The sequence below is a fragment of the Salvelinus fontinalis genome, chromosome 5 (genome assembly GCF_029448725.1).
Source record: "Salvelinus fontinalis isolate EN_2023a chromosome 5, ASM2944872v1, whole genome shotgun sequence".
NCBI classification, from domain to species: Eukaryota; Metazoa; Chordata; class Actinopteri; order Salmoniformes; family Salmonidae; genus Salvelinus; species Salvelinus fontinalis.
In genome coordinates, this window is record NC_074669.1 from 17,433,284 (window position 1) to 17,458,669 (window position 25,386).

At 42.1% G+C, this 25,386-nt stretch overlaps 2 protein-coding genes across 3 annotated transcripts; both read right to left on the reverse strand.

Moving 5' to 3' along the window:
* Positions 1-7,401: 7,401 nt before the first annotated feature.
* Positions 7,402-11,291, reverse strand: LOC129855231 (uncharacterized). 2 transcript variants are annotated; one of them, XM_055922660.1, is made up of 5 exons: positions 10,369-11,291; positions 10,216-10,269; positions 8,427-10,040; positions 7,627-8,241; positions 7,402-7,506 (listed from the first exon to the last, which is right to left on the reverse strand). In XM_055922660.1, exons 1-5 carry the CDS (start codon positions 10,517-10,519, stop codon positions 7,502-7,504), a joined length of 2,439 nt encoding a protein of 812 aa, XP_055778635.1. In that variant the 5' UTR covers positions 10,520-11,291; the 3' UTR covers positions 7,402-7,501. The 2 variants fall into 2 exon arrangements, with proteins under 2 accessions (XP_055778635.1, XP_055778634.1); XM_055922659.1 differs by having other exon boundaries at positions 7,402-8,241.
* Positions 11,292-11,388: 97 nt separating this feature from the next.
* On the reverse strand, positions 11,389-25,026 carry LOC129855233 (tetratricopeptide repeat protein 39C). Its single transcript, XM_055922661.1, has 14 exons — positions 24,281-25,026; positions 21,637-21,685; positions 20,486-20,614; positions 19,478-19,592; positions 18,892-19,252; positions 16,224-16,392; positions 15,353-15,446; positions 15,114-15,221; positions 14,888-14,997; positions 14,649-14,772; positions 14,406-14,503; positions 14,166-14,270; positions 14,000-14,038; positions 11,389-13,877 (listed from the first exon to the last, which is right to left on the reverse strand). Exons 1-14 carry the CDS (start codon positions 24,421-24,423, stop codon positions 13,788-13,790), a joined length of 1,734 nt encoding a protein of 577 aa, XP_055778636.1. The 5' UTR covers positions 24,424-25,026; the 3' UTR covers positions 11,389-13,787.
* Positions 25,027-25,386: the final 360 nt, after the last annotated feature.

Below are 25,386 nucleotides of genomic sequence, written 5' to 3' on the forward strand. Positions count from 1 at the left end.
GTTGAGGAGAGCATTCAGGGGGATGGGGAAGGTTGAGGAGAGATACCAGATGAAGGTAAAGAAGTTGCAGACTGGTATGTCACCTGTAGTGATTCTGTCAGCTCTCCCACACTCATGACTCCTTCCACGTCCTCCTCGCTGCCCTGCACCCAAGAGCAGTAGTGTGTGCTGTAGGCAGAGTATTCCTCCATAGCGTCCAGCCAGACTCATCTGAGCTGCATGATGTACTGCACTGTACTGTGCTGCTTCATGTTCTGCTCTTAGGCTAATAACTGGGCTCTCACATGACTCATGACAGGAAGCAAATGAGAAGTTATGAGAATAGCGTTTGTGTGTGTGTGTGTGTGTGTGTGTGTGTGTGTGTGTGTGTGTGTGTGTGTGTGTGTGTGTGTGTGTGTGTGTGTGTGTGTGTGTGTGTGTGTGTGTGTGTGTGTGTGTGTGTGTGTGTGTGTGTTAGAAAGAGAGTGTTTGTAGGTTTGTTCAAATGTAGGCTATGTTCATCAACTGGTTGGTGTTTTTTTTTAACAGAAAACAATATGTTTTTGTTCTAACAAAAAAGGATGTTCCTTAGCTTTTGTACATATGACAGCTATAGAAAAAAACAGAAGCAATGAAAAACAGTATTGTTGATATGCAACAATAATTCGGAAAAACAAACCACATCTCACTTTTCTTGTTGTCATTCGTGGGGGACTCTTTGAAATTATGCACTTGAGGGTGAAAAAGCAGCTGTCTCTGACTTTGATCTGAAAAATAAATAGTAAAACACAATTTGTCCAGTAGAGGCTGCGGAGGGGAGGATGGCTCATAATAATGGCTGGAATGGAGTCAATGGAGTGGTATCAACCACACGGAAACGACATCTTTGATATGTAGGATGCCATTCCATTGACTCCACTCCAGCTATTATTATGAACCGTCCTCCCCAGCAGCCTCTACTGAATTTGTCGTATTCTACACTATTATTCCAGTAAATACTGCCCCAATGTTAAATCTGATGAGAGAAAAATCATGGCCTACCAAACAGTGGGCTTGGGTTAGAGGCTTACGGCCTTGTCTTTGGACATTGGCAGCTGCATCCAACCTTAGGAGGCAGAGAGAGAGAGAGACATACTAGGTATAATAATCTAGTGTGGGTCTAGGGCAGGGCTTCTCAAATTCTGTTTGTCAATAGGGTTTTTGAGAATGTCCGGTCATACACATTTCCAAGGTGGCAAACGTCTGAATGGATATTGTCATTTATCGGCGTAGTAAAGAATCCCCACCTCGCAAACCATGTGACCCCAAACTATTCACACCCTTTTCGTTGGCGGAGAGAACATTTAGCAGTGTGACTTTTTTTCTTCATTTCTACATGTGTTGCCATGTCTTATGTGTGTTTATAGGATACCAGGGTTCTAGGCCCGACTAAGCCCCACCACCCCAAAAAATATAATCCAACATTTATTCAATTTTTTGTTGCGACAGTATTGACCGCATTCTGGGTCTGGATCTGGCCTGCAGTCGGCCTATTGAGTATGGGGGATCTAGGGCGTCCTTCATTTTATTTTTATTTAACCTTCATTTAACTAGGCAAATCAGTTAAGAACAAATTCTTCTTTACAATGAGGGCCTACCAAAAGGCAAAAGACCTCCTGCGGGGATGGGGGTTGGGATTAAACATTTTATTTTTTTAAAACAACATATAAATATAGAGCAAAACACACATCACGACAAGAGAGACACCACAACACTACATAAAGAGAGACCTAAGTCAACAACATAGCAAGGCAGCAACACATGACAACACTGCATGGTAGCAACACAACATGACAACAACATTGTAGCAACACAACATGGTAGCAGCACAAAACATGGTACAAACATGATTGGGCACAGATAACAGCGCAAAAGGCAAGAAGGTAGCGACAACAATACATCACGGAAAGCAGCCACAACTGTCAGCAAGAGTGTCCATGGTTGAGTCTTTGAATGAAGATTGAGATTAAATTGTCCAGTTTGAGTGTTTGTTGCAGCTCGTTCCAGTCGCTAGCTGCAGCGAACTGAAAAGACGAGCGACCCAGGGATGTGTGTGCTTTGGGGACATTGCACAGAATGTGACTGGCAGAACAGGTGTTGTATGTGGAGGATGAGGGCTGCAGTAGATATCTCAGATTGGGGGGAGTGAGGCCTAAAAGGGTTTAATAAATAAGCATCAACCAGTGGGTCTTGCGACAGGTATACAGATATGACCAGTTTACAGAGTATAGAGTGCAGTGATGTGTCCTATAAGAAGCATTGGTGGCAAATCTGATGGCCGAATGGTAAAGAACATCTTGCCGCTCAAGAGTACCCTTACCTGCTGATCTATAAATGATGTCTCAGTAATCTAGCATGGGTATGATGGTCATCTGAATCAGGGTTAGTTTGGCAGCTGGGGTGAAAGAGGAGCGATTACGATAGAGGAAACCAAGTCTAAATTTAACTTTAGCCTGCAGCTTTTATATGTGCTGAGAGAAGGACAGTGCACCGTCTAGCCATACTCCCAAGTGCTTGTATGAGGTGACTACCTCAAGCTCTAAACCCTCAGAGGTAGTAATCACACCTGTGGGGAGAGGGGAATTCTTCTTACCAAACCACATTGCCTTTGTTTTGGAGGTGTTCAGAACAAGGTTAAGGGTAGAGAAAGCTTGTTGGACACTAAGAAAGCTTTGTTGTAGAGCATTTAACACAAAATCCGGGGAGGGGCCAGCAAAGTATAAGACTGTATCATCTGCATATAGATGGATGAGAGAGCTTCCTACTGACTGAGCTATGTTGTTTGTGTAAATTGAGAAGAGTGTGGGGCCTAGGATTGAGCCTTGGAGTACTCCCTTGGTGACAGGTAGTGGCTGAGACAGCAGATTTTCTGACTTTATACACTGCACTCTTTGAGAGAGGTAGTTAGCAAACCAGGCAAAAGACCCCTCAAAGACCCAAATATTCCTTAACCGGCCCACAAGAATTGAATGGTCTACCGTATCAAAAGCTTTGGCCAAGTCAATAAAAATAGCAGCACAACATTGCTTAGAATAAAGGACAATGGTGACATCATTGAGGACCTTTAACTTCTACTTGGTCACAATCCCGGATCCGGGAGCACCCCCATCAGTAAAAAAGCTGACTAGCATAGCGTCACAAGTAAATACTAGCATCTAAATATCATTAAATCACAAGTCCAAGACACCAGATGAAAGATACACATCTTGTGAATCCAGCCATCATTTCTGATTTTTAAAATGTTTTACAGGGAAGACACAATATGTATTTCTATTAGCTAACCACGATAGCAAAAGACACAACTTTTTTTCCCCACCATTTTTTCCTGCATAGGTAGCTATCACAATTTCGACCAAATAAAGATATAAATAGTCACTAACCAAGAAACAACTTCATCAGATGACAGTCTGATAACATATTTATTGTATAGCATATGTTTTGTTAGAAAAATGTGCATATTTCAGGTATAAATCATAGTTTTACATTACAGCCACCATCACAACTCTCCCCAAAGCAACTAGAATAACTACAGAGACCAACGTGAATTACCTAAATACTCATCATAAAACATTTATAAAAAATACACAGCGTACAGCAAATGAAAGACAAAGATCTTGTGAATCCAGCCAATATTTCAGATTTTTTAAGTGTTTTACAGCGAAAACACAATATAGCATTACATTAGCTTACTACAATAGCCAACCACACAACAGCATTGATTCAAGCCAACAATAGCGATAACGAATAAACCAGCAAAAGATATACATTTTTTTACTAACCTTCTCAAACTTCTTCAGATGACAGTCCTATAACATCATATTACACAATACATATAGAGTTTGTTCGAAAATGTGCATATTTAGCAGCACAAATCGTGGTTATACAATGAGAATAGTAGCCAAGCTGCCAACAAAATGTCGGGAGAAATCTTGAGAGAGGCACCTAATCTAATCAGTAACTAATCATAAACTTGACTAAAAAATACAGGTTGGACAGCAAATGAAAGATACATTAGTTCTTAATGTAACCGCTGTGTTAGATTTTTAAAATTAACGTTACTACGACATACAGCGTGCGTTAAAGCGAGACCGCACCGAAATTAATGGCGGAACAGTAGTTTTACATTTTTCAACAGAACAACGAATTAACATCATAAATACTTCTTACTTTTTGATGAGCTCCCATCAGAATCTTGGGCAAGTTGTCCTTTGTCCAGAGGAATCGTTGCTCGGTTGTAGATTGTCGCCTTCAACTTTGGAATTAGCAGTAAACATTAGCCATGTGGCGAAGACGTGTCCAACTCACTATAACGCAGCACTAAGAAATATCCAAAAATCGCAATATACTGATATAAACTGACATAACTCGGTTTAAAATAACAACACTATGATGTCTTTAACACCTATATCGAATAAAATCAGAGCCGGATATATCTAAGGCCTATAACGGGAGCTTTCCAGAACGCAATCCTGAGGTCTGTCTTGCGTCATGGCGAATGTTGAAAAGAGTGGACCCCACGTTCCCAGACCCTTTATATGGCCTCAGATCTGCCTAGAAACTCCATTCCAATTCTCACTATTTGCTGACATCTAGGGGAAGGTGTATGCAGTGCATCTCGACCAATAGAAGACATGCAAATTAATAAACTGACCCCAGAACAGCCTGCCTGATTTCAGATTTCTCACTTCCTCACAGGAAAATTGCTCCAACTTGAGTTCTGTTTTACTCACAGATATAATTCAAACGGTTTTAGAAACTAGAGAGTGTTTTCTATCCAATAGTAATAATAATATGCATATTGTACGAGCAAGAATTGAGTACGAGGCAGTTTAATTTGGGAACGACATTTTTACAAAGTGAAAACAGCACCCCCTATTGAGAAAAGGTTTTAAGGTTGCAGTGACATATCCATAACCAGAGCGGAAACCAGATTGCATACCTGAGAGAATACTATAGACATCAAGAAAGCCAGTCAGTTGATGTAGCTTCTAAGCAACCCGTCTCATGCACACCCTGTCATTCATTGATTCTGAGCCCATCTTTGCCATTCTTGTTCATGATTTGGGGCTAGCACAATTGTTTAGCAGTTTCAGGGCACATAGCTTTTGACCACGTTAGGCAGAACAGTGCAGTAGGGTAATACCCAAGAGGTCACAGCAGTCAATGTCTGGAGGCGTTTTCCTGTTAAGCTAAAACAAATAGAGCATGTTGGGTAAAAATACAAAACCATGAAGGATAAATGTTTTTAATCATACACTGAGAGAAAAGTTATTCTTTCCAAGTAGGTAAAGTAACAGATATTTTGTGAAACTAAACTTTGCTCACCAGCTGTGACAGGGTAGAACGGTCTCCTTCTCTCGCTGCCTCTAAAAGCTCTTCTTCTAGTTCTTCTCCGTCCTCTCCATCGCTGAATGGATTTATTGTGAAACCTTTCATCTCCACCTTTCAATCTCTAATTGCCTTTGAATTGTAATTGTTTATACATATTCAGATGTAGTTATCTTTCTAAAATGTGTATAGTATGCCAAGTTATTTAGCTACATGTATTTCCCATCATAGTGTGGAGAAAGTCAAGAGGAAGCAGTGTGAGTTGAACATGCGTGAAGGAGATTACAGGCTACAAAGGCATTATGACGACCAACCAATGTTTAAGGTACATCAAGCACGATCCAAAACACACTTTTGGATTGTATGTATGAAGTGTACAGAGAAGCTATAGCTAAGGAGGTGTCTGAGACTCCTTTTGCGTCTGTACAGGCAGACGAGACAACTGACGTCTCCTGTAAATCACAGATGGTAATAGTGCTATGCTACATGTTTCCAGACAACAGTGTGCTCGGGAGGCTCCCATGCCACAGCTGGCTTGCCAGGCTCTGGCACGTCAGGCAGCTCGTCAGGTTCCTGCGCTTCAGCAGAGGTGACCGGTCCGCTCCTGATCCCAGGGATCTCTCTTTTGTCGGCATCCTGCGGCTGGAGCAGCGCATCTGGGAGAGGTTACTGTGTCATGTATACTTCCTCTCCGGCCTCTAGGTCACTAGGCTGCTGACTATTATGCACACGTGTCACGCGCACCAGCGCTTCATGACAATCACCTGGACTCCATCACCTCCTTGATTACCTTCCCTATACCTGTCACTCCACTTGGTTCTTTCCTCAGGTGTTATTGACTCTGTTCCATGTCAGTGCGTTGTTTGTGGTTTAAGTTCTGTTTATTTATTAAACACTCACTCCCTGTACTTAATTCCCGACTCTCAGCGCATTCGTTACAAACTGAAATTAAGCTAACTATTAGAACTTTAGCAACCAGGAAATGGCAGAGAAATGTCTGCATAGTGCATCTTTAAGCAGATGTAAACCAATGCATGATTCCAAAGATTATGAATATACTGACAAGATACATCTCTCCGCCCTAACAATGGGAGTCATTGTCCACAAAGCAGCACAGCGGGCTGACTTGCTCCTGCCTATCCATTCTTTGGATTGGTGGATATATCTAACTATTGTAATCCTCTATTGAATATTCGATGAGGGTTGTTGACGTCAAGCGCCTGTATTCAATGGAGAGACGCTATGCTACTAGTCTCACAACATTAATATGCATAGCGATCTCAACAACTCAGATATAGTGTTTTTTTCTCAAAGTGGCAGGGATGTCACATGTCCTACTTATATCAGTACACCCGTAAGAACGTAAGCATTACAAAACTTATATTAGATCAAATAAACCTCACGTAGCAAATAAGCCATACATTTTTTGGGTTACCAAATTCAACACTCATTGACCTCCATGCAAAAACTCCTTGCTTGGTGGGCGAAACAACGCCACCTGCTGGAGGGAGACTTTCCACCACGTTGGGTCTCTCCCTTTTCTTCCTCTCTGATAATGCTCACCCCACGCAGCGTTGCAGTCACACTTGCAGCTCATTTTGGGTTTCAGTTACGAGTTGAAAACACCTGCTGCCACTAAAATCCAGAGTCCAATTCCTGAAGGGGAGATATGAAAAATGGCCTTCACCCAGTGATATTTATGTTCCACTGTTTGTGTCTCATCATAGATTTAGTGAACAAAATCAAACTACCTATCATTACCCTTGTTTTAGTAAATAAAATCCAAAGGGGTTGCCAAGGGAATCTTTTTCAGTTGGTGACAATAATTCATAACATTGTAGCTTGGTAAAGGTAGCTAATATTTGATCAGTTATTTTACCAGGAACATTGATGTTTATTTCAAAATGTTTAGTCCATCCTCATGAAATTGCATTTATATGAATAGGCCTACAGAAAATATATTTTAATTCTAGTTCTGGTGATTAAATTCTAGTTCTTCTAATTCTACTAGTTCAATGGGTGCAACTGTAGATCATGACATCACAACTCAGAATATTTCATAAGATAGCTATGTTTATTGCGGAATGTTGAAGGTGTTCAGTATGTTTTCAGGAACAAATTAAACAAGTTGTTCATTCCTGGCGATGTGCTGTCATTAACCTGGAATTTAGACAAGAATGAGCTGAATAAATTAGAGATAAAATGAAAATCTGAACAAAATGTCACACTTATTCCAAGACACATTCTAACAAATGACAGAGAAATAACGTTTTTATATACCAGAATAATTCTGCTCATTTGGATTTTCACCCATTGGCATATTACTGGGCTCTCTGCAGTGTTCTGTTGTCCCTTGCTGGGGGACTGCATGGGAGCTCACATTGAAGGTGGATGCCATTGCATTTACAGTTTCACTGTGGGGACCATACATGTGGACAGAATCATAGGCAAAACCCTGGGGCTGCATGGATAATGGAGTAGGGCAAAGATAAGAAGCAACACCGTGAGTTGGGCTGTTTATCAGTGCATAGTGTGGAAGGACCACATCAGGGGCAGCCTGGCAGCAGCGATGGTCTGGGGGTTTGACTGGCATGTAGGCACCACTCATGGGGCAGAGGGTTTGAAACAAGTTGGCACCACACATATGTATGAACCGGGGCCCAAAGTCCTGGTGCATTGGCAAGTTGGCCTGGTCAGGGAGGTAGCCTTGCTCTTGCCCATGGCCAATCACAGTCCTAGATCCTCCTGGGCAAGCCACAGCTGTTGGCATCCCGGCCATAAACTCAGGGCGTGCCAGGTGGCAGAGTCTCCAGCTGCTACCACATGCTTCAGGTCTAACATACTGGAACTCTGGCATGGCCGCAGTAGGCGCTGTGTCACATGGCCTTTGTGAATCTACAGGGATGATAATAAGAGGAGATGTGTTAGGGGGGTTAATGTCACACAATATTAATTTTAACTTAAAAGAAAATAAATAACAACATGAAGTGATGAACTACAATTGATACATTAGGGTCAGTATGATATAAAAAAAGAGCATTCTATATTATCCTTTCACAGCTATCTGCTATTCTACTTACCTGCTTCTCTGGACCAGCTGTGAATGAACTGGGGTTGTTGTGGTTGAACATACATCTGTGTCACTCCCATAATGCTTTGGGAGACCAATGGAATCATATATGGTGTTCTTCTGCTCTCCTCATTCACATGGAATGCTAGTGCATTTTGACCAGTGCACTGATGCATGTGGGCAACTGGGGCCTGGGGGTGTGGCAATGAAGTGGGTCTTGTTTCCACCTGGGCCAAAAATGGGGGATGAAGCAGAGTGGCTGTTGTTTCCTGTGGAGCTGGTACAGATGGGTTTGGTAAACTGGGTGGCACAATAGGAGGGTACATTGATCGGACGGCCTCTATTTCCTCTGCCTTGGAGGTCTTTATTTCCTCTGGTTGTGAGATGGCTGGGCACATCCCACTGGGGACTGTAATGGCTTGTGGCATTGAGATAGATGGTGGGCTAAGCAACGGGAGTGCTCCACTTTCTTGAGCAATGGAAATCGTCGGGAGCACCAAACAGAGTGTATTAGCCTCCTGTCCAGCTGAAATCTGAGGATACACTAAACTAGAAGCACTTATTTCTTCTGCTGCTGAAACACGTGGTGGCATGAAGGTGGGTGGGCCCATAACATTGAAGCATGTCATCTCATCTGACACCTTGGGTAAAATACCAAAGTTCACCTCATTCATTTCATCCACTATCATTTCATTCATGTAGGGGTTGTAGGCATTTGCATCAGGAAATGCTGTATTTATGTCCATGTGCTTGTAGAAAAAATTGTCTCCAGGTGAAAGTGGATTCCAACCAAGTTGGGTTAAGACAGCCCTATTTCCACCACCAAAAAGCTGAGGGTCCTCAGTCACCACTAAGGGCGTGACCAATTTGGTGGCTGGCTGATCTTTGACCATTTGCGATGGGGCTGTAGGCAGGGTCAAACAGGGTGTGCAGTCAGACTGGGCATTGCCCGGTGCACCAGTGGCAGCACCACCAGCTGCTGCTCGAGCATTCCTCATTTTCTTACTGACTGATGAGTCTCTCTGAAACACTATGGTCTCCGGGACGTTGTCTGACTGCACCACAATCATGTACTCACAGGGCACAGAAGGTGTCCTGATCAGAACAGCATTGGATATGAGATCGATCTCACTCAGTGGGACCCTCTCGAAGAGAGCTGACTCGGTTCGCCGGGTCCGGTCTGAAGCAGCAGAGTTGATGTCACAGTCAGCCGTCATGCAGTCGGTGCTGGATTTCCTGCGGAAGACAACTACATCATCGGTCTGCTCTGCTGAGATGGGGTGAGGGGAGACGTTAGAGATAACTGTCTGCAGGAGGCTCTGAAGGCCATTGTCATTGAGGTATTGGCTTGCTAGGGAGGTTACTTCTGAAGCTTCATTGGAGTCTGATAGACCAGGCAATGTTGAGACGGTGTACAGAATGTCCTGGCTGTGGATCCAGGGCTGCTCAGCACCCTGCTCCTCCACTCCTGGAATACTGGGAAGGGTTGGGAAAATCCTGACCGGAGGGTAAACTCCACATGGTTGGACATATGGACCACCAGAAGAGACTGCTGTGGCACTTTCATTCTGAACTGCCAGTGGAGCAATCACAGTTCCAATGCCATGACTTGGTAACTTAGGCACTATAAAATGAAAATAAATATGATTGACTTGTCAGGTGTTAAATTGTAATTTCTTAAAAAACCTGATTTGTGATAGTCACTTTTATTAATGTCTTTATTACAGTACTTTTCAGATAAATGTTTTGGTACCTGGGCATGGCCTTATCATTATATACTATTATGTAGTTAGGCCTACCTTTAGTTGCATTGAATTCTCTCACGAGGGCTTTGATATCAAGAGTTGGATTTTCTGTACACAACATAGCAAGAAAATATGTTACTTCAGTTTTCGCAACAGATTTCATCCTATGTTGAAAAAAACGAATGCTATTCTCCACTACATGTGTACCTGTCCTGAAGCGCAAGAGCTCAGCAAAGTACAACTGAGCAAACTGTGAGATGTAATCTGGACGCCTTTTCACTACTGCCCGACTGAGGCCTTCCAAAAGCGTCCTCAAGCCTGGAGGCACGTTGACTTTGGCGGGATAGCTGTAGGACATCTCGGCTTTAATGGAGCATCACCTCAGAGAGAATTCTATGAGGGAAATACTATATCAATTAAATCAATCGAATGCATCTGCCTATATTAACGTATATAAAGAACCCGTCAGCGTCAGATACTTTTTTATGTAGGTTGACTGTGTTTCAACTTTTGTCTGAAAAGTAAATGAACTTACTCTGCGAAGAAACTGTCCTCTTTTCAATTCCCGTATTACAAACGCAAAACAATATGATGTCAAATGATTTTACCAATAGGTAACAATGTAATAAAACGGTAAAACGAATTTCGAAATAAGCAGTTCGTCATAATAACGGGCGTGGTCCACATAGGAAAGGCATTATTATGCGTCAGCTTTAGATCACAATGCATGGCATCTGAACTTGCCTCCCGCCTCCTCCATATGGTGCCAACTAATCAAAGAAAGTATTTTTTTCTTCATATGGGCATAAATTAAACCACAAGACCGATGTTATCGGCATTACAATATACTGAACAAAAATATAAACACAACATATAACAATTTCAAACATTTTACTGAGTTACAGTTCATATAAGGAAATCAGTCAGTTGAAATGAATTCATTAGGCCCTAATCTATGGATTCCACATGACTGGACAGGCAGGGGTGCAGCCATGGGTGGGTCTGCGAGGGCATAGGCCCACCCACTGGAGAGCCAGGCCCAGCCAATCAGAATTCGTTTTTACCCACAAAAAGGCTTTATTACAGACATAAATAGTCCTTAGAAAATTACTCCTCAGAAAATATCTGGGATTTTTTATTTCAGCTCATGAAACCTGGGACCAACACTTTACATGTTGCGTTCATATTTTTTGTTCAGTGTAGAAACAGCTCATTTGAAATGCTGGATTAATTGACAATCCTTTATTGAACAGTTTGTAGATCTCTTTAGACACCACACAGGACCACCCTGTTACAATTGAACAATCTCCACATCACCCTCTACAAGCTCACAACAAAGTGGATAGAGCACATTTCTAAGGCAGAAATGTCCCCTTTTTTTTGTTGGTATACATATAATGACATTTAACTCATATCATTACATGCCATTATAAGATACTTTGCTCTTACAGCTGTGGACTTACTTTATACCAGCACTTTATGGTCACACTCAGTAGTCAACACTTTTACATCACACCAAATCTTACATCCCTTTACACAATCACAGGAGAAGATAGAGGTCACTGACTGACTTGTGTAGATTTAAAAAAAAGTGTTCATACCCATCCTTGAACATGAAAAAAAGAGTCCCACTTTAAATGAAACACAGCATATTGAAGCTTTCACAAGCCGTTTACACGAAGGCCTATCTATATAGATTCTTCAGAAATCATTCATAAGAATATGCCATTTTATATGAAGGGTGGAAAATAGTTATTCTTAATTTAGCACGCACAAGATGTAGACTGTTTATATCACCCTTCACATGATTGGGGAATCACATTGGGCGGCGCACAATTGTCCCAGCGTCGTCCGGGATTGGCCGTCATTGTAAATAAGAATTTGTTCTTAACTTACTTGCCTAGTTAAATAAAAGTACTTTTTTTTTTTTTATGAATCTAGTATGAATTAAAGACCATTTATATCACCCTTCATGTAGTATGAAATAAATACCATTTACATCACCCTTCATGTAGTATGAATTCGATACAGTTTAAATCACCCTTCATGTAGTATGAATTAAAGACTGTTTATATCACCCTTCATTTAGTATGAATTTGCTAATGAAAGATTTGTGCTATGTAGTGCTTGTACAAGTAGTTAAGCAGTTGTTATTCATTTGAAGTGGGACAACAACAAAAAAGGAAACAAAGTTTGTGACAGCTAATCAAACTTCCAGTGTAAAATGAGCACTCTACTTGCTTGCTTTTTATTGCTTGGAGACCATACCTCAGAGTGATTATAAAAACAGTGATACAATACCCTGCACTTTCAATTTAGTTTGTGACTGTCTTGAATGTTTCACTCATCATCAGTGTGGCCTGATAGAAAAGCCTGATCAAACTAAAATGACAGAATATCAAGCTTTAATGTCCAGTTTGTACAGTAACCTAAAACCTACCATTATTATTACAATGCCTGTAGTTAATAAGGACCTTGATGGATTTTGTTAAAAACCAGAGTAAATATTAATATAAATGTGTTCTGTTGTCATCCAAAGTATCTCAGGAAAAAAACGTTCAGATTCATAGTACACAGCTGTAGAAAAGGATCTTTCAGGTCCTTGGGTCACTAACAATACCCCTGCCATTGCATGCATAGTGTGCAGATCAATGCCCACTGTTTGTAAACTAAAATAAATAATCTATAACATTGTTTGGATATTGCATTGTGCAAAAATGTCACAAAACATTTTAGAAGTGCATGTTATTTGTAAGCCAATATGTGAATGTCAGAATGTAAAAGCAATTTCATACTATTCAGAATTCAAGGTACCTGACACTAATATTACAAGTTTTCACTGCATGGTATAGTACAGTCTGTATGGCACGCTGCGTAATACAATACTACAATGTAGCAGGCCACTAAGTTCTTGTCCCATCATTTAGGGGGTTGATGTCACCATAAAACTTCACTAATACTTTCTCATTGCAGAAAAATGATCTATGTTTGTTGGCATCATGACAAGCAAAGTAGGGCCATTTAATCTAGGACACATTTCTGAAAAACCAGAGGCGATAATTGTATGGATATTGGTCAAAAAGAGGGTACTACAGCAGCGACAACTAATACAATCAAGAACCTTTGTCTTGCCTTGTCACATGAGGCAAACACAAAGACAAACAATTGGCAAATAACCATTTGACCACTTGATTATGGGTTGTAATCGAACATCTCTAGTACATGTCTTCCCAAGAACATGACAAGAACACAAAAGACAATGTTACTTACTGTTTAACTGTACTGTTACTACCTGTGGTCAAGAGAACCTGACAATAAGAATAAGGTGTGCATCTTCAAGAAGTTACTTGTATCCTATGTACCATTATGTATGGTCCAAAGAATGGAAGGAAGGTTTGCAGAGCTAAAACCCTCCACTAGAAGAAAATGGTATTGACTATGAAATTGTTGGTTTATTGTATTTGGATGTGTAAAACATCTATCAGAAAAAGGGGGGGGAAACAATTTTGTCTGATGAGTGTCATACTGTGGTTTTGAATAGTAAAAGCCATGCTTCCCATATCATCAAGTGCACAGCTGGAGACGGAGTCGTTGCCTCATCATTATTCCTCCAGTGGTGGGCGGGGTCATTGGGGTACCACTTCCTTCAGCGAGGCCATTGCTGAGTGGATGCGCACGTGAAGTCTGTTCTCAAAGTCATAGCCTGCATAATCCTCCTGAGAGGCAGAGCACAGAACAAATGATGACTTCACAATCAGAATGGACTGTGTTACGTAGTCATTTCAAACCCAAGAGGAAAACCCTAACCATTCATATACATGTCATCTGATAACTGTACCTTTGCCTGAAGCAGAAATGCTCTCCCTTTTCCCACCGTCTGGATAGAAACACAATGCAAAAAAACATCTCATTAGTCCATCGAGATAAATACTTTAATTCAATTTTGGACACAGACACCCACATACACATACACGCACAGATGGTCTGAGTTGACATATTCTCACCTCTGGCTGGGCAAGCAGGACACATCCAAGCTCATAGCAGGAGTATGGCTGCACATAAGAGTTGGTTTGTCGACCAAACTCATCTCTGGCAGCCAGCTGGAACGACTAGATGGGAGGAGAAAGACCAAAGGAAAATAAAATTATATAATTGACCACAAATACATAGTGAGTTACATAATTGATTGTACTGGCATAAGATAATGTAATCAAGGTAAAATAATGTGCTCGGAAACAAATTACCTGAATGGCATCTTTATTATTTCCATGACATTTGTGGATGGAACCGAGAAGGAGGTTTTTCAGACCTTTGCACGATGCGTCATCCACACTCTGTAACACTGAAAAGAGAGGAGACAACGGACTCTATTTCATCCGTATTGTGGAAGTTCAGCGCTAAAGCACAATTGAAATGTTCCCACCCCATTGTGTCAAAGGAAACTCCTTGACTTGGAGATCCCCCTCTGATAAAGGTCCAGCCCTTACACTGATTCATGAGCTGCAGTTTGGAGGAGGAGCAGTTGGGCAGAGCCTTCCACAGGTACAGCACCTCTATGACCCCCAGAATGCACAGCTCTCTGGTGGGAGACGTCTTCCTCAGTCTCTCTGCCTGCAGTAGGGTGGGGGCAGAGAGGCCATGGTAGAGAAAGGGAGGGTTCATGGTTATTAGTTTCACAAAGAGTGGATAAAGATATGGTAAACACATCTGGATGAAAATGACCCACCCGCTTGAGGGCAAACTGCTCAATCTGGTTGTTCTTCCTCTTGAACAGTTTCTGGACATCTTTGAAGACATCCTTGGCACCATCTAAGTCCCCTGCAGCTCCCTGACATACTTTACAGGGGGGGGGGGGGGGGGGGGGGGGGTTAGAGTGTGAGATCATTTTGAGAAGATGATGAAGACGATGACAATCAATGGTCCACACGTTCCTGGGGCAGTGGCTCTCTCACCTCCAGTCAGGTAGGCATAGTAACACTGTGACCATCGGGACTCATTCTTCAGCCTCTCAAACGACCTAAACGCATCCTCAAAGTTCATCTCGATCATACTGCACCAGCCTGAAGTCAAGACAAGACAAATGGGTACAACAGAGGGATTTGGCTCTCAGCAACTGTAAACTGAATGTACATAAGTGTATGCATGTGTGTGTGCTCATTTGAAAGTTGGCATGAATATCAGGGAAACATACCGATTTCATAGAGACACACGTGCTGGATCTCTCTTTGGTCTGATGCCAGCTCTAGTGCATCATGGAAGGACACCAGAGCACTGTTAATTTGGCACTGGAGATAGATGGGATAGAGATAGCATCACTTTACACAATTACGAGCTACTAGGGTCCTATAAAATCCGCAACGAGGAGAATGCGGATGGAATCACGGAATCCAGACATGCATTGAACTTAGTAGGGAATCAACTAAATCTATTGAACATGTATTCATTTGCCCAGGTTTATCATAACACAAAGAGAATGCAACTTTCTGAATAGGCAAAGAGAATTCCCCGTCGGTGTATGTGCGGGGCACGCCACTTTGTGCAGCCGTTAGCGACGATGCTAATGAAAAGTATTTTGGTAGATGGAAAGGCTTTCCCAAAATCTACAAAGTACCTGTCAGAATTACCTGTCAGAATTATATCATGATTATCTGTATAAAGCCAGTGGGTACTTGTTTTGCAAACTCTACCAAACAACATTCTCTTGCAAGATGAGTGCTGGAATTAAGGGGGCAACTATCTACATATCTAAAAACAAATTATCCAAGACCTCAAAAGTAGTCTCCTGATGTGGTTTAAGCATTGTTGTGGACTTAGAATATCAAATGTAGCTGTTTTTCTATTAAAAAAGTGTGATTTTGAGAGTGAAAACCAGGGGGAAATGGAAACCCGGAAAAACTAAACAGAGAAAACAAAATTTGGGAAAAAACAAAATGTAATTAGGCAAAAAAAGTAATGGATTTTAGAGCGCTAAGCTACTAAGAGCTACAACAACTTACTGTATTGTACAACGCTAAGCGGCAACAGACTGTTATTTCAAAGTCAGATGACCCCATCATGCTCACCTCTAACCTCTGAACCCGTCCTTTAAAGAACATGAAGAGGGAGGAATTGGGGTAGACTACAGCCTTCCTCTGGAGAATGGCCTTGGCCTCCTCCAGGCCTGCCTGAGTGTCAGAACCATCCAGAGCAAAGAAAGGCAGCACTACTGTGTGGTACCACAGGAGGGCCAATCTGGGCAGAGGAAAGAGGAAACAATCACGTTTATTTGTGAGACAATTCAAGATGTTTTTATTAAATATCGATTACTGTACATTCAAGTTTGCTAGAGAGTTAATATGAAACATTGACTTTCTTGACAAAGAAAAGCTTGGTAAAGATGGCAAATAGAACAAAATTGATACCCCACTGCAGTAATTTGGTAAAACACCATCTCAATTTCATAAATAGCAAATGGTAGTTTCTGTCTCAGGGCCTTTTTTCACCACTAGCCATTCTAATAAGCATGCACGTGATTACCACTATTCTTAGGTCTACCTACTTCTTACATCACGAGTATTCACCATTCAACTTCCACTGACAGCATGCAATGTTGTGTCCTCAATTCTCTATGACTCCAAATATTCCCATTTGACATATTTTACAACTAACACCTGTCCCTGGTTTCATGTATTATACAATGAATAAATACCCTATGATTATAATATGCCATTATGATATTTGGGAGATATTACAGAACAGATGGCCATGTATGAGACAACAGGAACAAGCACTGTGCCAAGAGCTGGGAAAGAGATGAGCTGGAACACGTCAGCAGAAGCTGATCATGCAGAATAACACAACACGTCACGCCCAATCAAATCAACATCAAGACCTGTGCTCTGCTTTTCTATCAAACGATGACATCATATCTACATATAGCAGCTCATTCAAGCAATAAAAAGAATTGACAGTGACCTGAACATTATGAACTGTTGGGAACTGACTTTTAAACTTGAAAATATGAAATATCCTTATTCATGGCACCGATGCAGAGAGGGGAATGTATGATGTTTACATTCTACCAGGATATGTTATTGTCAGACATTAGGGATCCTATGGGAGGAGAAGAGACACAGTCTGGTACAAGTCAACATGACAGACGTGAGTTGGGGAGGAGTGAGCAATTTGGGGCCAAAGTGAGGTCAGATGAAGTGAGGAAGAACATATATCACTAATCTTCTGGTTAGCAACAGAGGTGCATTGGCTGTTCAGACGTGTAGGAGGAGACTCAGTATAGGAGAACGGGTTAAATATCAGTGCTTGTGTGAATATGTATTTTGTCTAATGCAGCTGGGTGAATAAACTTGGTTTAAACTTTACTAATCGTCTGTGAGTTTTACTTGGTTAACTTAGAACCTAACAGAACATAATCCCTTTCCTTCTCTCATTACATGAAAGTCAATCCATTCAGTTATGAGAAAGGGCTCTAACACGTCTGCCACGCTGATAATCAACACGGGGGCCCCCCAGGGGTGCATGCTTAGTCCCCTCCTGTACTCCCTGTTCACCCATGACTGTGTGGCCAAATATGACTCCAACACCATCATTACGTTTGCTGATGACACAACAATGAGACTGCCTATAGGGAGGAGGTCAGAAACCTGGCAGTGTGGTGCCAGAACAACAACCTCTCCTTCAATGTGAGCAAGACAAACGAGCTGATCGTGGACTACAGGAAAAGGTGGGCCGAACAGGCACTCATTAACATTGACGGGGCTGTAGTGGAGCAGGTCGAGAGTTTCAAGTTCCTTGGTGTACACATCACCAACGAACTATCATGGTCCAAACACACCAAGACAGTTGTGAAGAGGGCACGACAAAACTTTTTCCCCCTCAGGAGACTGAAAAGATTTGGCATGTGCCCCCAGATCCTCAAGAAGTTCTACAGCTGCACCATCGACAGCATCCTGTTGCATCACCGCCCGGTATGGCAACTGCTCGGCATCTGACCATAATGCGCTACAGAGGGTAGTGCGTATGGCCCAGTACATCACTGGGGCCAAACTTCCTGCCATCCAGGACCTATATACTAGGAAGTGTCAAAGGAAAGACCAAAAAATTGTCAGAGACTCCAGTCACCCAAGTCATAGACGCACGGCAAGCGGTACCGGAGTGCCAAGTCTAATACCAAAAGGCTCCTTAACAGCTTCTCCCCCCGAGCCATAAGGCTGCTGAACAGTTAATCAAATGGCCAGCGGACTATTTACATTGACCCCCCCCCATCCATTTGTTTTGTACATTGCTGCTACTTGCTGTTTATTATCTATGCATAGTCACTTCACCCCTACCTACCCCCAGCCCTATGTGCAAATTACCTCAACTAACCTGTAGCCCTGCACACTGACTCAGTACTGGTACAACTTGTATATAGCCTCATTATTGTTATGTTATTGTGTTACTTTTTATTATTTCTTACTTTAGTTTATTTGGTAAATATTTTCTTAACTCTTCTTGAACTGCACTGTTGGTTAAGGGCTTGTAAGTCAGCATTTCACGGTAAGGTCTACACTCGTTGTATTCGGCGCATGTGACAAATAAAATTTGATTTGGGAACATTGCCTTTAAATGTCAATCGCACTACAACGCAGATCTTCAGCGCTACGGATTGAATCGAACCCTAAGTCGCTCTCTCTCTCTCTGTCTTTCCTTGCACTTCAGCCCTCTAAGAAGTGATTTAATACTCATACTCACGTAGCTAGCGGGGCCTTCATGTCCTTACTCTCACTGGCATACATGAGGGAGGACAGACCCTGGAGACGATCGCCAGGGAAACCCAGCAGGTTGATGATCTTGAGCAGGTGTGGTGGTACCATGGAGATGCAGAGATGGAAGAGGCCGTATCCGAAGCTGACGGCGCCCTTGAGTCGGTCCAGGGCCTCTGCAGTCACAGCACCCTCCACTGGGATGTTGTGGTTGGCCTGGTCTGAGGATAGATCCTCCTCATGGGAGGAACAGCGCCTCACACAGGTCTCCTGCAGCTGACTGATGTCACTGTGGCACTTATTGTACATCTTCCAGGCCTTACGGAGGATCCAGCCTCCTTTGATGTACGCTGTTGAAGAGAAGATACTGTAAGAGTCAGTCCAGTCAAATCCAGTTAACTCTCATGATTCCTATTTTACTTGCAGATGTTTCCAAAAATTAGTAGACTGGAAATAATCATATTACATATAATTGAATAGAAAATGTATGAAAACAATATATACTGCATTGCCATCAAGCAAGCTATAGTACATCAGTAATTGAATGATTGTGGATTCAACAAATGATACATTACATGAGAGCTCCTGCTTGATGAAGGAGAGCACAGCGAGGTAGACCTGGCAGTCGGCCACAATGATCTGTCGCTGCAGGCGGTCCACAACCACGACCCCTGACCTCTGGGACTCCAACTGACAGACAGAAACACACAGTAGTCTGGTAATTCTCTGATCAACACTCAGCTAAACCATCAGCCAGTCCAGCTACGTAATAAAGAAGCCCCCTGTGTTGATCATAAAACAGGCTGTAACGATTATCTTCCTCTTCTGATGAGGAGTAAGAAAGATCGGACCAAAACGCAGCGTGGTAAGTGTCCATGTTACTTTAATAGAACAGAACACAAAAATACTAAAATAACAAAGTGAAATAACAACGAAAATCGAAATGAATGGTGAAAACAAACACAAAACAGGAAACAACTACCCACAAACTCAAGTGGGAACAGGCTACCTAAGTATGGTTCTCAATCAGAGACAACGATAGACAGCTGCCTCTGATTGAGAACCACACACGGCCAAACACAAAGAAATAGACAACATAGAACACCAGACATAGAATGCCCACCCAAACTCACGCCCTGACCAAACCAAAATAAAGACATAAAAAAGGAACTAAGGTCAGAACGTGACACAGGTCTCCATTCTATTCCTTTGTTCTATTTCAGAGAGTTACTAATTACATTGAGTGTGGGATTGACATCATCTCATAGTTGCCAATATCATTAAGCTCAATATAGAAGATCTTGACTTTGATTCTTGATACTGATACAGCTGGAAACAATGTGATGGTTTATAACCAGCAGAAATCAAGACAGAATTATGCATGTTACATGACCAATCCCACTGGGCACGTCCCAATGTCTATTTCACATCGGTTCAATGTAATTTCCTTGAAATAACGTGGAAACAGCGTTGATTCAACCAGTGTGTGCCCAGTGGAATGCTGGGATATCCTAAACATAAATGCTCCATGTAAACAAAACCTCTCTGCCTGTCTGTTGGTCTGTAATCAGTCACCCACTCACACTCTTCTTGATCTTGTTCCTGATTGTCTCTATGACGCCAACGTTGTCACTCTCACACAGCTTCTCCGTGGTCCTCAGGTCGTCACACGCCGTCTGCATCTTCTCCTCCTCAAAGGTCATCATGGCATTCTGCAACATCACACACACAACAACAACAAACACATTGGAGCTTTGCAGCTAATGCTGGCACAGAGAAAACACTCATGCAAGTAATTAAAGAAATAAGTACCCGATTTTAATTTTGATTTCATTGGGGTGTATTGTGAACAAATGTGCGTTAATCGGATTGAAGGAGGGTTATAACACAGGGGTTACGCAATGGTATCACAAAGCAGGCTCAGGACAAAGAGCTCTTTCTAGGCCACAGCACACGGAGAAACACTGTGACAACCAGAACCTATTGTGTGGCTTGGTCAAGAATCTCTTTGTTCAGTTGCCTTTTATCAAACTGTCAGTCAAAGACATGCAATGTATGCCCTCCTCCTTATATAAATATGTGGTTTTAATTTCAGATGAATTGAATGCTTTTACAGTGTGAGGCCCTCTATGCATCAGTTTGTGTTGTCATTGACCCATCCCCACACACTATCCTTCCAAGCGTTTTTTATTGCATGGGAGGGCAGAGGAGGATGACATTATCCCTCGCTTCATGGCGCTCCAACTCTGACATGAGGGGCAGTGACGGGGTCTGTTTCGTGACCATGCTGCAGAAAATCTCTGCCCCCCCCGGGAGACAAACACATCACTGCAGCAGAGAGATAGCGAGAGTATCCACAGCAAAATGCCTTTGATGAGCTGAAGATGCATCCATTATGGTAATGTATAAATGAGGGGAAATGGACAATAGTGGTCACGATGATGTAATCCATTACACAAATTGGGTCACGTCAAGTCCTGACACCTCATCTAACTTACGCAGTGCATTGTATGGTTTATGATGGTGTAACGTTGCACACTAACATTGTTAGGATGAGTAATTACATTTGCCCTGTCTCTCGTAGCTTGCATGCTTGTAGTGATGTCATGAGAGAGAATGTCAGTAGAGGTAGGACGTGAACCACCAACAGGGAAGTAAGCTAGAGGTTATGGCAACCAAGGGGTCATGACAAAACACCTGTCCTGCAGTCAAGATGCAGTCTGAGGAAACTCACCAGGAAGCTGACAAAACTGGCCCCAAAGCTCATCAGTGGACTGTGAGTCCTGAAGAGAAAGGACAACATAGAGTTCATTTTATTTATTTTATTTCACCTTTATTTAACCAGGTAGGCTAGTTGAGAACAAGTTCTAATTTACAACTGCGACCTGGCCAAGATAAAGCAAAGCAGTGCAACACAAACAACAACACAGAGTTACACATGGAATAAACAAACATACAGTCAATAATACAATAGAAAAAGTCTATATACAGTGTGTGCAAATGAGGTAGGATAACGGACGTAAGGCAATAAATTGGCCATAGTGGCGAAATAATTACAATATAGCAATTAAACACTGGAGTGATAGATGTGCATTAGATGAGTGTACAAGTAGAGATACTCGGTTGCAAAGGAGCAAAATAAATAAAATAGATAACAGTATGGGGATGAGGTAGTTGGATAGGCTAATTACAGATGGGCTATGTACAGGTGCAGTGATCTATGAGCTGCTCTGACAGCTGGTGCTTAATAAAGCTAGTGAGGGAGATATGAGTCTCCAGCTTCAGTGATTTTTGTAGTTTGTTCCAGTCATTTGCAGCAGAGAACTGGAAGGAAAGGCAGCCAAAGGAGGAATTGGCTTTGGGGGTAACCAGTGAAATATACCTGCTGGAGCGCGTGCTATGGGTGGGTGCTGCTATGGAAGGGAGCGATAGACACAGAAGCTGCATTTAGACAGGCAGCCCAATTCTGAAAATTATTTGATGTGAAAAGATCTGTTGAACAATTAGTGGGGGGAAAAAATCTGAATTTGGCTGCCTGTGTAAACGCAGCCAGAGAGACTTACTTCTGCCTCATACCGAACATAGTTCAAGAAATCAGAGAAAAGATAACCAGTGACACTTGAGTATCGACTAGGTAAAGGTTGTTACTAATGATAACTAACTAAAGGTAACAATATCATAATTGATTATCAATAATCATTACTGAAATTGTTATAACAATAACCATGCACATCTTCGCCACTACTAAGAACCAGATCTGTTTCACACATAGTGCTTTACAGAGAGACATTCAGTCCGTTCCCCTGTCTCAACATCATCAGCGACTCATGGAGGGAGAAAGGCTTGATTAACCAGAAAGCTAAAATTAGCACAGTAAGTGGCAGTTTCTCCCGTTGGCACAAACAGAGCTGGATTGCAGTGAGTGCAGTGTACTATCCTTCCATTTCTCAGTCACCATTATCCATTCAACTGTTGTTTGGAATGTCAGGGCCAGGCTGGAGTGCAGAGACTACTATTTAATTTCTTGTTTTGGGGTTAGGCTATGAATGGGGATAGTTTCAAGAGACAAGGATAGATTTACATTTAGACTCAAATGTAGATTTTCAATATGTTAAACCAACTCAGTGGCATTAATCTGCAGATTTAAGAGGAAATAGCGGGTAAAGCAAATAATACATAATCATAGCCACAGGTGTAAACATAATTTAAAGGACAATTATGCCTAACCATGGTCATACCCTGTTTGGCACCAGTGAGTTCTGCCAAAGAGAACAATAATGGCCTTTGTGTTGGACTTGGACAGTGTGTTTGGGGAATTACTGATGGCCACTGTGTCACGTCCTGATCATAGAGAGCCTTTATTTTCTATGGTGGAGTAGGTCAGGGTGTGACTGCGGGGGTTTCTATTTTATTATTTCTATGTGGAGTTCTAGGTTTAATTTTCTACGTTGGTGATTTGTATGATTCACAATTAGAGGCAGCTGGTAATCTTTGTCTCTAATTGGGGATCATATTTAAGTGGTGTTTGTTCCCACCTGTGTTTGTGGGATATTGAATTTTGTATTTTGAGTTAGTGTATGTGTCACTGTTTGTTTTGTTGTTTTTGCTAAGTTTCACTATTAATAAATTATGTGGAACTCAACATTCGCTGCTCCTTGGTCCGTCTCTACAAACAGCCGTGACACACTGAGACTATAATGCTGTAATGGTACTGAAGCCTTGTATAGGCCTAGAATGTAAATTGCTGGAAGGCTCTGACGGATACCGACTCTAAGGAAATATGCTGAGCTCTGATGTTTTATCAATATTTCTGTCCAACCTTCAATTTGCCGGGGGGTAAATTTGTATTAACTACCATGGAAATCCTTAACAATGCCTCAAGGTGATCATGCAGAGCTATCTGTCATGATTGCATAGGTAAAGAAATATGATGCACCTATACCTACATACTGTAGGATCAGTGATCACCTCAAGTTGGGAGGGTTATGACAAGTATTTGAACAGGGCCTTGAAAACAGGTTGGTACAGTTAATCTGATGTTTGAGCACACAAAGGCACACCCTTTAAATTAATCACCTGTGCAATTCAAATAATTATGTAGCCTAATACAGGGTTTCCCAAACTCGGTCCTGGGTGCAAGTTTAGTTTTTTTCCCTAGGACTACTCAGGTTATTCAAATAACCAAAGCTTGATGATGAGTTGGTTATTTGAATGAGCGTTGTAGCGCTAGGGCAAAAACCAAAACCAAAACCAAAACGGGGGGGCGAGTTTGGGAAAGTCTGGACGAATATGCCTGCTGTGGGCAATGATATCTGATGATCAAATATTACTATAGGCTACATTTTATGAAATTATGAAGAGCAGGAAAACTATCTCACCTGTATTTTCTGAAAAGCTCGTCGCTCTCCTTGAATCCGTTGTTGAGAAGCATGTTGATACCTTGAAGAGCGAGCTCAGCGTCGTCTATGTGCTCAGTTTTCTCCTCTACCTGCTGCTGCTTGGACTGCTCGGGGCCCGCCATTGTTTATGCCTGTCGTCTGCTGAATATAATGAATCAATTCAACACAGGCCAGAATGTGGTTTCAAAATTATTCTTCCCCGTAGACTATCCCACATTGGTTATTGATGATGGGACTGAGCCGACATATCCTTGCAAATGAGGTAAGAGACGCGTCTTTTCGGGGAAAAATCTGAAGCTGTAACACCGGTAAATTACTAATCGGCGCGCATCCAAGGTTCGTCCAAATGCACCAAAGGCACTATTGACATGCTATTCCTATGATTAAACTAGGTGTACATTCATCCAGACGTTTTGCTGTCTTGTCTGCCACACGCTATGGTCGTCGTCAGTCGAAAAAATGGTTGTCGTCATAACGTAGGCTATAGCTTTGGGCTAGGTATGTATAGGCTCTGGGAGGTTCCAAAGATGAAACCTGCTGTGACAAATCAGCATCCTGCCATTGCACCGTCTGCTAGCCCTGCCTGCGACTGCTTCCCATTTCCTCTCATCAGTACCTTTTCCAAATATGTCCTGCTCTGCCTCCAGAGTCCAGTCCTCAGAGCAGATTTGACGACAGCAACAACCTTTCACCTCACAGCCAGCCAATACGCGCGCACTTGGCTGCGAGCTTCAGAACAACAGCAGTGCACTGTCACATTAGAGCAGACGCCTACAAACCTCATCGTTGAAAGGAAAAAATGTCATATTTAGCAAGAAGGCATGCAGCTTGCAAAACACTAGGAAAGATATCCTCAGCATAATGTGCAAACGTGCATAACTTCAGTTTATTTCAATTCCCAGGCTTGAGTTTAGAGTAAGATATGTAATAAAATATATATACACAGTATATATATAGCCACCTTTCTCCCAGAATTGCAAGCACAGACTGGTGCTGGTGTGATGTGCAGTGAGGTATGTGACAAGGGTGTATCCCCAACTAGGAGAATAATAAACCAACTGAAAGGGATCCAGTATATTGAAGCA

What these genes read in the sequence shown, in the direction of transcription:
- LOC129855233 (XM_055922661.1), bottom strand. Translation starts at nt 24,423, where the DNA reads ATGGCGGGCCCCGAGCAGTCCAAGCAGCAGCAGGTAGAGGAGAAAACT. An exon ending in AGCAGTTTGCCCTCAAGCGG is followed by an intron (nt 14,773 to 14,887) that starts GTGGGTCATTTT and finishes ACCCTACTGCAG; the next exon opens with GCAGAGAGACTGAGGAAGAC. An exon ending in ACTGCAGCTCATGAATCAGT is followed by an intron (nt 14,504 to 14,648) that starts GTAAGGGCTGGA and finishes CTCTCTTTTCAG; the next exon opens with TGTTACAGAGTGTGGATGAC.
- LOC129855231 (XM_055922659.1), bottom strand. Translation starts at nt 10,519, where the DNA reads ATGTCCTACAGCTATCCCGCCAAAGTCAACGTGCCTCCAGGCTTGAGG. An exon ending in GCTCTTGCGCTTCAGGACAG is followed by an intron (nt 10,270 to 10,368) that starts GTACACATGTAG and finishes TGTTGTGTACAG; the next exon opens with AAAATCCAACTCTTGATATC. An exon ending in CAGCTGGTCCAGAGAAGCAG is followed by an intron (nt 8,242 to 8,426) that starts GTAAGTAGAATA and finishes TCATCCCTGTAG; the next exon opens with ATTCACAAAGGCCATGTGAC.